This window comes from Sinocyclocheilus anshuiensis, unplaced genomic scaffold (genome assembly GCF_001515605.1).
Source record: "Sinocyclocheilus anshuiensis isolate Anshui unplaced genomic scaffold, SAMN03320099.WGS_v1.1 scaffold152, whole genome shotgun sequence".
In the NCBI taxonomy this organism is placed as follows: Eukaryota; Metazoa; Chordata; class Actinopteri; order Cypriniformes; family Cyprinidae; genus Sinocyclocheilus; species Sinocyclocheilus anshuiensis.
In genome coordinates, this window is record NW_015555781.1 from 3739458 (window position 1) to 3751652 (window position 12195).

Here is a 12195-nt window from a genome sequence, read left to right on the forward strand (position 1 = left end):
AGTTCTGTGATCAGCAGTAAATCTCCATCCGAAGGCCAGAGGGCGCTCTCGCGCGGAAACTCCAAATACACCCCGCAGAAGAAACCCAGGAAATCCCTATAGGTTGCTGAATAAACAGAAGATTTAACAGCTTTCATTGATTCAACGTGACTAATAAACACACGACTACGACAATATATGGTTTATCTGAGTTCGTCTTATAATTTATATTATGATAAAGTATATAATAATGCAATGCTAATCGACATAGCCTTTATCGCTGCTCAGAATACTATGAAATATGTTGCGTGCCTTATTCTGTGTAAGAAGCCACATCATCTCACCGAAGGATTTATTTCAAACACTCGACTGACGTTATGAAGTGAGTTGGAGTAAAAACATGTTATTAAATGTGGTATTTTCACGTGCTTTCAGATGGAGCAGCATTTACTACACAGAGCCGTAGTTCACTGACAAGCTACGCAAACAGCTTTCATGATCGCAGAATGATTTCATTATCGCGCGATTAAATCATCTGCGATTATGAACGCGATTTTGCATAGCTTGTCAGTGAACTACGGCTCTGTGTAGTAAATGCTGCTCCATCTGAAAGTACGTGCTGGAGATTTACTACTAATCACAGAACCAGCTTTACTGATGAGATGCGCATGACAATCACATTTGATTAATCGTGAAAGCCCTACTGACATGACACGCAAAAGTAAGATTTGATTTCACCTTTTGGCTGATGCTGGAGATTTGGCCACAATTACAGCATTTCTGTAGTCAGGAATCTGTATACAGAAAAAAATTAATTAATAATAAAAAAATATGCACACATAATTTAAAAATCTTAAATAAGAGGTAGGCATATACACTTATATAACACACACTCACATACAGTCACAGTTCATTACTAACTAATGCAGATGGCCTTCCATCAGAGCAAGAGAGAAAATGATCATGAATAAAAAATGAATGCATAATCTTGAGTGGAGTAATTTATGCAGAGAAATATCAACGTCAGTTAAATCTAGTTTCTGTCCTGCTTTCTATTTTTTAACAAACGTAATTGGTGACATTCATAAAGTGAAGCATAGACTGCCTTATAATTCAAACTGAAAGCTTTGAGAAGACAAACAGGAAGAAAACTGTCAACAGGAAATCCAGATCTTATGCAAATGAGATCCACACATGCGTTATGCAAAGACCTACTTCTTCCTGGATGTACTGCAGCAGGAATGGTGAGGCCCGGAGATTGTCCACTGGAATGTTGAAGAAACCCTGGATTTCCTTTTGATGCAAATCCATAGTAATGAGATGAGTCAGACCTGCTCAAAGCCACAATGAACAGAACCACCAGACAAAACAAATGAGTTGGAGGACTATAATTGGACAATATCCTTATAAACCAAAAATGAAGGGACGATTAAGTCTCGGATGGACTCATTTACCTGCTTTACACATCATTGAGGCAAGTAGTTTAGAGACGATGGAGCCTCTCTTCCTCATTTTGCACTGTTTGCTGTAGGGGAAATAGGGAATGACGCCGATGATGTTTCGGGCACAGGATGTCCTGCAGGCATACACCATAATGAGCAGCTCCATGATGGTGGTGTTAACATCCCTGCAGATGAAGAAGAAGAAAAGTTTTAAAGACTTAAAACCTCATTTGCATACATGGAGATTTGCGCATTTAACATCAGTATTAATGTCAAACTGAGGGTTAATCTGCCTGATTTGCATAATTCTGCTGTGAACATAAATCTAAATTACATTGTTATTGTTATGTCTTATTTGCAAATTGAAGTGCTTTTACATAACAAGAGGAATTAATTACTCGTGACGTTCCAAATGTAAGCTATATGACTTACTTTCTTCAGATGAACACAAAGAAAGATTTTTAGAAAAATAATCCATCTCTATGAGCCCATATAATGCAAGTCTATGGGATGGCCAAAGTTGATGCTTTAAACCACACAAAATGAACAAATCTGTAATCCATATGAACCAGTTGCGAAACGATAGGTGTACGTAAGATAAATACTAATATTTCAAACTTTTAACTATAAGTTGTTGCTTTTGGCTGTCATATGAGTTCATGATTGAACGTATGGGTTAGCATTGTGTTCTCTTTGTGTGTTTTTGAAGCATAACTTTGAGGGACCCTTACACCTGCACTATATAAAAATCTTTATTTGTGTTCATTTGAAGAAAGAAAGTCAAATATATCTGGAACGGCATGAGGGTGAGTAAACGAAGAGAGAATTTTCCTTTTGGAATAGAGTATCCCTTTAAGGCTTCTTACTTGGACACAGTTTGGATGATGAAAACATCTTCGCTGCGCACAGACTCTTCAATTTGGACCCGTGTTTCTGTGGGAAAAGAAATGTTACTTTCATTGTTTCTTTGGTCCACAGTAAACATTTCACTTTACAGAACAGATTGGCTATTTAAAAGTTTGCACAAGGACGTAACGGTGCATGGAATGCTGGGAGAATTCCATCAGAGTGTCTGCATGTGGGAGTGCAAGCGTATCTCCATTTCAGAATACACGAGCATGACCCAAAACAAAGACTGTCAGTTTAATTAGTCAACAGTCGCTCAGATCACCAATCTGTTTTGTCTGCTCTCTCCAGCATGGCACGCCAAGAATGAACAACTGCTACAGCAGAGGTCACAGCCATCGCTGGTGAAGATTAAAAGATACACAGATATTTATAATGGAAAGTAGAAAAGAAAACAGGCCTTCACCTCTGTTAGCTTCTTGATAGACCTGCACCTTTCCAAGCTCCACACCCAACCGCCTGCACAAGAACATAAGTTCAAAGCAATATGATGCAATATAACAGGTTAAATACACAAGAGAAACCTTTCATATTTGACACACAAGTTACAAGACGTAAATATCAGTTGTCCCAAATCATATTTCACCACAAAATCTAAAGACAAAAATAAGAAATGTAATTTACATAAAGAAAATGAAGCCCAATTATTTTAATTAATATTCATTTTTTTAATTAAAAATAATCGTAATTTTATTTTATTTTGTTCTTCTATGTCATGTCAGTCTTAAAACCACGGCGATTTGCATGACAAGAAAGTCAAGTCTGTTAACCCCGTAACTGTCACTCACATTTTTGAACATAGATGTGAAAGTGCACGATCCAAACTTAAATTTGTATAATTCATGAACGAAAACATTTTGTAACATGATATTGATGTACCATTTTCATGGTAATGCAATGTTTGGTTTTAAAATGGGTTTCAAAGGATGAATTTTGAGATTTCAAATTTTCAATTGATATATAATTTCTGATGATTTCTAAAGTGTGATAGAGAAAAAGGCAACAAAGAAGACTTTTTTTGACAAAGGTCAGAACTCCTGTTATGATGTAGATTTTTGAGGTGCACTCGTCAAAAATTAATTTATTACTTTTCCTACATGATTTTTAACAAAAACATTGGTAAAATATCTATTTAGGAGTCTTAGACCTAGGGCTGTCACGATTATGAAATTTGGCTGACGATTAATTGTCTAAAAAATAGTCACGGTCATTGCGATTAATTGTCTGTTTTAGGGCTTTGCCGATTATGCCAATTATCACGATTAATTGTCTGTTTTTATGGCTTTCATTCGTCACGGTTATTGCGATTAATTGTCTTTTTTAGGGCTTTGCCGATTATGCCAATTATCACGATTAATTGTCTGTTTTTATGGCTTTCATTATATAATTGACTAATTTAAGGGTTCAGTAAATATCAGCATGCACTGAATAATCCCATGTTGTAGCGCAAAAAAAATAAATAAAAAAATAAATATTGCGACCAGCTGAGAAAGTGTGCTTGTGCCACCAGCTGAGAAAGTTAGTTGCAAAAGAGCAACCAGTGAGAAGAATGAGTCTGGAGCCCTGTATAGGCTATACAGTGCATGAAAAGCAAACTGGTGCTCTTCTGTTTCTTTTGGTGTATGACTCCCCCTTGTCTCGTATAAAAGACACAATAATCACGGTTGGTTAGATCAAATAATCGCGATTAAGACGGTTAATTATCGCGACAGGCCTACTTAAAGACCATTCCAACTATATATAGTTTGTCATGATTAGATTAGGATTTAATTGTAATATAGTGAAGTAAACTTAGGCGTCCCACAGAGGGGACGGGTGACAGTTAAAGGGTTAAAAACTTCATAATTTAAAATGGTAGTGTACATAATTTGAATGGTAGTGTACTTGCACTTACTTGATTTGTTGTTACCTAGCACTCAAAAGAATACAGTTGTTCTAGCTCAGATTTGCTCATTTGGAGAATAAATGTCTTTCCACTCTTTCCTAACTACCCAATATAACTGGCATGTTATACTGGACCTCCAGCAGCAACTTACTCGGCTATCCTCCTCCCCAGCTCTCTGCTGGAAGGGTTGGAGTTGGCCGTGAAGATGACCAGGCCTTCTTTGGCGGCACTCATGTCCTGTGGTTTGGTGTCTACCTCTAGGGACTCAGGCAGTGGCTCCCTGGGCACCCAGGCACTGCTGAGCCCTTCCTATCAACAGGACCACAGGCACACTATTAGTTTAACACCAGACACTTCCTGCAAGAACAAAGGGAAGATGTCATGTTTACACACACACACACGAACCAACCAAGACTCGATGAGAAATGTGGTCAAGTGCAGACAGACATGATGACTAATTGCTGCTGACACACATCTGCAACAGCATTAAAGTGACTTCTGAGTCTGCGCGATCGTGAATTATCAACAGGACCACAGGCACACTGTTAGTTTAACACCAGACACTTCCTGCAAGGACAAAGGGAAGATGGCATGTTTACACACACGAATCAACCAAGACTCGGTGAGAAATGTGCTTGTATGTGCAGACAGGCACGGATGACTAACTGCTGACACACAACCAGGCACTGCGCCAGAATTTTTTCTCTACCGGTGCTAAGGGGGGGGCTAGACCAATAGGTGGGGGTGCTAAGAAAATAAATGATATTGATGACGTCAGAGTTACTTCATAAAGAAATAGCCGTCCTGGGTAAATGCTGTCTTCTCTCCATGGTTTCCTGGACGTTGAAAGTGGCGGCATGCGAAGCAGAAAGCCCACACTGGCTGCTCAATCGGCCAGCCGCAAGAGCGCTCCGAGTTTAACGCGTTCCCTACCACTGTCTCTGCAATTAACTATATTATTTTATGATTATTAATATATTATTATAAGTCTAGTCTTTTAAACTGTGGACATTTTAGGGAGGTTTATCACAAATAAAGTGTTCAAATGACCGTGATCCCGACTGGTGGATTACTGCCGCTTCAGTGCAGCCAGTCACTTTCAGCTCCGAACTGAACGGGTTCCATATCACTCCATAAAACATCGAATATGTAAAAGAATAAAGTCATATGAACAGATCTACAATAAAAAATAATATTATTATTCCCGTACAGCTGCCAGCCAGCCAGCCAGTTGAAGATTGAACCCCTACTGGGTTACCGTGTGAGATATGTGCAAACAACACCCGTGCGCTCAGCATTAACAACACAATACATATGCATAATCAGAACTGTGCATACTTAAAACTTAAATAAAACATTAAAACGAACACCACATCACAATCTCAGTGATTATTAATGGATTAAATGTAGCCTAATGCAGGAAACTGCGCTCACGCGGTTCACTGACGCGGAGGTTACTGTGTGAGATGTGCAAACAGCACAGGACAGCATCCATGCGCTCAGCATTTACAACACAATACATATTTATATGCATAATCAGAACTGTGCATACTTAAAACTTAAATAAAACATTAAAACGAACACCACATCACAACCTTAGTGACTATGTAATGGATTGCATATAGCCTACAGAAGGACGATACGTCTGTTGCCGTGGTTTAGCGCAAATTAGTCTACGATCTTCTGAACATCCAGGGCCTTGGTTCTTTCTGCGTGTATGGACAGTAGTGATGCGCGGATGAGCTAAAACGTCACCCGAATCCGCAGCTTCAAATAAATGATCCACCCGCCAACCGCCCGCACCTGTATTTTTGTCTGATTTAGATAACCGCACCCGATCCCGCGGATTATCCGCAGCGCCCGCGGATATAACCGCCATCCACGCATCACTAATGGACAGGCAAGCAAGGTTGCTGAGTCGAGGGTTTGCCACTCTGTTTCTCAGGTATGTTTTTACACGCCGCATGCAGGAAAAACTGCGCTCACATGACGCGGAAGTTACTGGCAGTGTGACAGATATGCGTAAAAGTTTATAAATGTCCGCGAAGGAGTCTTTGTAAGGTTTAAGCATGGATAATAACTCCAGTGCACTGCTAACTGTTTCCCCCTTTTCTTTTTTTCTTTCCAAAAGCCGGCGCATTTGGTGCAACTCAGCCAGCAGATTGTCCTCTCTGATTCCATAGTGCTGTGCCATGGGCACAAAGCTCTCCTTTTGAAGGAATGTGGCATGCTTGGGGTTGAGGGCTGACGTTCCAAGGGGGGCTAACCCGGGGCTATTCAAAATTCTGACGGGGCTATACCCCCCTCCCCCCCCTAGCCCCGGTGTAGCGCCGTCACTACACACAACTGCAACAGCGTTAAAGCGGCTTCCGAGTCTGCGCGCTCGTGAATCACGATTCGTGACTGATGCACTTAACCGGTCTGTCACGACAGAACACTATGAATTAATAACTCCAGATCCACAGCACACTGAGGACTCACAGAAAACACGACTGAGGTTAAACTGTCCCGTGAACGGCCAAATGTATGCAAAAACACAATTATTACGCTAAAAAGTTTACCCATTGCATTTGTATTGCTGCTAAGCTAACTAACTAGTTAAACCTTTATTGCCAATAAAAATGGGAAAGATTAATACAGCTACATTCATGTCAACGTAAGATAATTTGTGTTGTGGGTTTGATTTCGTAAACTAAGAATATTGCCAATTCTCACCAGTTTGATCTTTTAATCGATCCCTTCGCGTGGTTTACTGTATCACTTTCAACAATGTGAACTGTGCTAGTACCCTCTAGAAATACCCAAGATGGCCGCCAGGCACACAGCTTTTCAAAATAAAAGTCACCTTTAAATTAATTTTAAAACATTACAAACTGATCTATGGTTGTTGGCCTGTTTTTTTTTTTTTCTGGAATGAACAATGAATTGAACGAAGGAGTCACCACTTGTGAAAAATAAGTACACTTCAGCATACTTTTGAAAAGGGTACTAGTTACAGAAATAATTTATTGTAAAAGAATTGTTTTCGGACACTTAACTGCACGTTAATTGCAATTTGATGAAAATGTATTAGAGTTCTTCTTCTTCTGGTGTTTTATGGCGGTTTGGCAAACCAGCGAAAGAGGTGCATTACCGCCACCTACTGATCTGGAGTGTGCATAAATTTGGAAGAAAGAAATACAGAAGGGAAAGAAAGGAGAAAAAAAAAGAAAAGAAAAAAAAAAGAAAAGAAACTAGATCCTATCTATTGTTCCTGCGTTTTTCAGGTATTTAAACATATTTTCTTGCACTCTTGATTGCCTCGACCCATTTCCTAACAATACTTTTAAAGAAATATTATCAACTCCCAGCCATCCTAATTCTTGAATTAATTGAAATCTCTCCCTTTCATATGCAGAACACTCAACAATAATATGTTTCACTTTTTCTAATTCTCCACATTTGTCACACTTTATGTATTAGAGTTTAAATCTACTATATCTTAAATGCAGTTAGCTGAACTTTAGAGTGTGCTTTTGACTCAAGTATATCTTTGTGTAATATGTAAACTCATAATTACTTGTCTTTGAAATCTGGTTACATTTGTTTGTCTAAAAAATAAAATATAGTTACTTTACAGTAAAACTTTTGAAACTTTAGACATTATTATAAAGTGCACGTTTTAGAAGTATACTTGTGTTTTAGGAAACATAGTCACTTAAACGCACAATATGTAAGATTTTTTTTAATTAAAATATCCAAAAACCACTAAAACGGTGTTATATATTTTGCTGACTTGTGTACTTACATTATCCCAAATGTTTCGAAGAATGTTTAAATCCAGAGAAATAAGCAATTTTAACTAGAGACACGCACCGTGCCCATAGTGTCATTGTGTCGCCTGCCAATGACGTCATAACCCCTCGATTTCCGGTTTTGTTTTGTAGAAAACATGGAAACACCAAAGAGCTTTAATATTTTGTGCGTTTTAATAGACCGGTGACGACCGCACAGAGTAGCATTATAACAGAACTTTCAAATGTATCTAGTATGATAAAACAGCTTTTCCCACATACGCACGACCGGAAGGAGCGGAAGCAGTCGACTGTGGCATAATAAAAGGTCCGCTGCTTTCGAGCCATGTGTCACACTCGGTCAGCGGCCTAGTTTCGCTTTGATGTAGAGCCCTGCACTGGCCTCAAATTTAGGCCCTAGCCCGAGACCCTCAGGCCCTAGCCTGGCCGTGTCCAACAGCAAATCAGAATTATCGCCCTAGCCCCTCTTTTTTTTCCCCTTCTCCCAAAACAGCTTATACTACTGTTTCAGCTATTAAAATAGCTCAGTTTTGTATGTAATAGCAAAGTGATTATATTTCGTTTCGTTTTTTTATTAAGTTAATTAAAAATAACTTTTGGAGCCTTTTTTGTTTGCTAAATATAAGTTTTTGTTTCTTTAAAGTAACGACCAAGCGGCCAGCGGCAGACAGCGAGCCTACTGTATGTTTGATCAATTTAGCCTTCTCAAATCATCAGGACTTGCCTAAAATAAAATCTATAACAGTTCGAGCCGCTAGCACGGTCTTGTGTTGTTTCCACCAGCGCGGCAATTTTTTTCATCACTAATTGATGGATGTCTAAAATATAAAAATAAGGAGAAGCCTAACACAGGCCCGAGGCCCGGCCAGCGTCTGAACTATGACATGAAAATTGGCCCGAAGCCCAGCCCGAGGGTGCGTAAAAAAGTCGGGCCCGTAGTCCCCAGGCTGAAATGCAGGGCTCTACTTCGACGGCTTTCAGCCTCACCTTGCTTCATTCTACTACTTTAATAAATCATTAGCTCATCCATGAACATGATTTCTGCCGGAGTCCTGTCGGATTGCATTGGCTGTGGGGATGAAGACGACAACTCCCATGATTCCACACTCAGTCACAGCATCATCAAACTATGCGTGCCCTCTAGCGGCGAAAATTACATATTGTGCCTTTAAGTGGATTTTTTTTATTTTATTTATTTACTTACTACTTACCTTCCTTTATATTATTCCCTGTGAGAAAGTGGAGTCATCGTACAGACGCAATGAATCAAAGCTCAAAGCTGAGCGCATGATTTGAATGAGTGAGCCAGACACCAACACCTTGATCACAGACATCCATCAGCAGTCATCTAAGGCTAGTCTCACGCCCACGGACCGCTGATCTGCTGTCATTTCCATTGTTCAATTGGTTCATGAAGCTGAATTGAAACAGTTTGCACCTTCTGCTTCTTTACCCATATTGAGAAGGTACCTCTATATCTGGAGAACTTAAATAACTGTAAATTAAGGTATACTCATGGGAAACCTGCAGGGAATGGGAAATGAAAGCAATGAATGTTTACAAAGCAACACACTGTTGCCGAGTCTGCTTGCTAAACAAGCTATATTGCAAAACCAAGGGTGAGGGCCTGCAGCTGTCACCATTAGCCACAAAAAGAGAAATGAAACTGCTTTATAAATGGAAGAAGCAACATTTCAGGCACTAGTTAGTAATTTTCCAATAGGGGTCATGAAAGTCACACACAAGAACCTTACGAAAAATATTTTAATACTGAAAGAGAATAATTTCAGGAAACATTACACATATAATTCCAGGATTTTGAGTTACAAAGAAGATAAAATGAACAAATTAAACAAAAATGTATACAAAATTTGTTCTTGTTTTGGGTTAATCATGGGTCAATAAACATTTTATTAGAGCAAGGTCAGAGTTTCCCCTAGGTTTAAAAAAAAAATAAATTCTGGACTCCTTTTTAATGGTTAAATTAAATTATTAATCAAAAAGCATGTCTAATTAATTAAAATCATGAAACAAACAATTTAACATAAATTTATTAAAAGTTTAACAAATATTACATTTAGGGCCCTATGAAATGTTTTATTTTTTCCAACCTTATGTTTTATTGTTACCAAATTCTGTTTAAGCAGGTCTAATTATTTGAAAGCATAAAAACAAGTTTCATTTATTCTTACAATAGCCTTATGATTTTTTTGCTCAGAAATTCTGTGTTGTGTATTTACATTTTTTTAAGGCATAAAACATTAATTTAATCTATCTTTTAAGTAATGAAAATTAAACACATTTTATTTTTTGGAAAATAAAGGTAATTTAATATTACAATTAAAACATTGAAGAAATATTGTATGATTATTCCGTTAAAATAAGGTTTTAATAATTTTAGTAGTAGTAGTAGCAGCCTGTTAATAATAACGTACATTCTACTGAACAATAGTAATATATTTCTGCCAATGCCTTCAAGTTAAACCGAACTTTTATTTTGACAGGTTGCCATGAATACCTTTACATTTCTGTGTGATATGAGGATAGTTTTACTCAAATGAAACGGTCAAATGCTCATGAAGTGACTCTCAGAGCAGTTCTGGAGATGTTGTTCATGTATTTATGTCCTCATTAGTGAGACGGCAGACGTTAATATCACCGGAAGTGTCACGCACGCTTCAGTACAAGTAGTACACAAAACCGTGCGTCTGCGCCATTCATTAACACAGAGACATGTAGAATTCATATTTAAATAGTCGTTTTGCGGCTTAATATTTACAAATACTGGTGGGAGTGGGAGTGTGCTCACTTGTGTGTGCGAACATGATTTCTGCCCGAGTCCCGTCGGATTGCATCGGCTGTGGGGATGAAGAGGACAGCTCCCATGATTCCACACTCAGTCACGGCGTCATCAAACTACGCCTTTGTCTATTTGTTTATTTTGAATACGTGCCCTCTAGCGGCGAAAATTACATATTGTGCCTTTAAGTGGATTTTTTTTATTTTATTTATTTACTTACCTTTGTATTTCCTTTATATTATTCCCTGTGAGAAAGTGGAGTCATCGTACAGACGCAATGAATCAAAGCTGAGGATATGCCGCATGATTTGAATGAGTGAGCCAGACACCAACACCTTGATCACAGACATCCATCAGCAGTCATCTAAGGCTAGTCTCACGCCCACGGACCGCTGATCTGCTGTCATTTCCATTGTTCAATTGGTTCATGAAGCTGAATTGAAACAGTTTGCACCTTCTGCTTCTTTACCCATATTGAGAAGGTACCTCTATATCTGGAGAACTTAAATAACTGTAAATTAAGGTATACTCATGGGAAACCTGCAGGGAATGGGAAATGAAAGCAATGAATGTTTACAAAGCAACACACTGTTGCCGAGTCTGCTTGCTAAACAAGTTATATTGCAAAACCAAGGGTGAGGGCCTGCAGCTGTCACCATTAGCCACAAAAAGAGAAATGAAACTGCTTTATAAATGGAAGAAGCAACATTTCAGGCACTAGTTAGTAATTTTCCAATAGGGGTCATGAAAGTCACACACAAGAACCTTACGAAAAATATTTTAATACTGAAAGAGAATAATTTCAGGAAACATTACACATATAATTCCAGGATTTTGAGTTACAAAGAAGATAAAATGAACAAATTAAACAAAAATGTATACAAAATTTGTTCTTGTTTTGGGTTAATCATGGGTCAATAAACATTTTATTAGAGCAAGGTCAGAGTTTCCCCTAGGTTTAAAAAAAAAATAAATTCTGGACTCCTTTTTAATGGTTAAATTAAATTATTAATCAAAAAGCATGTCTAATTAATTAAAATCATGAAACAAACAATTTAACATAAATTTATTAAAAGTTTAACAAATATTACATTTAGGGCCCTATGAAATGTTTTATTTTTTCCAACCTTATGTTTTATTGTTACCAAATTCTGTTTAAGCAGGTCTAATTATTTGAAAGCATAAAAACAAGTTTCATTTATTCTTACAATAGCCTTATGATTTTTTTGCTCAGAAATTCTGTGTTGTGTATTTACATTTTTTTAAGGCATAAAACATTAATTTAATCTATCTTTTAAGTAATGAAAATTAAACACATTTTATTTTTTGGAAAATAAAGGTGATTTAATATTACAATTAAACATTGAAGAAATATTGTATGATTATTCC

General features: G+C 37.8%; 1 protein-coding gene across 3 annotated transcripts in view; it reads right to left on the bottom strand.

Annotated features, from left to right (window-relative positions):
- LOC107674706 (phosphoribosyl pyrophosphate synthase-associated protein 2-like) overlaps positions 1–7031 on the bottom strand; it is a 10366-nt gene extending 3335 nt beyond the window's left edge. The window contains exons 1-7 of one of the 3 annotated variants that reach the window (XM_016468786.1): positions 6928–7031; positions 4364–4521; positions 2734–2786; positions 2288–2354; positions 1434–1606; positions 1195–1310; positions 718–773 (exon numbers count right to left, since the gene is read on the bottom strand). In XM_016468786.1, coding sequence (XP_016324272.1) covers positions 718–773; positions 1195–1310; positions 1434–1606; positions 2288–2354; positions 2734–2786; positions 4364–4446 — 548 coding nt within the window. In that variant the 5' untranslated portion in view covers positions 4447–4521; positions 6928–7031. Of the gene's footprint in view, positions 1–717; positions 774–1194; positions 1311–1433; positions 1607–2287; positions 2355–2733; positions 2787–4363; positions 4570–4621; positions 4695–6927 lie in introns of those variants that run through there. The other 2 variants (XM_016468787.1, XM_016468788.1) reach the window with 2 other exon arrangements.
- Between the last annotated feature and the right edge of the window lie 5164 nt (positions 7032–12195).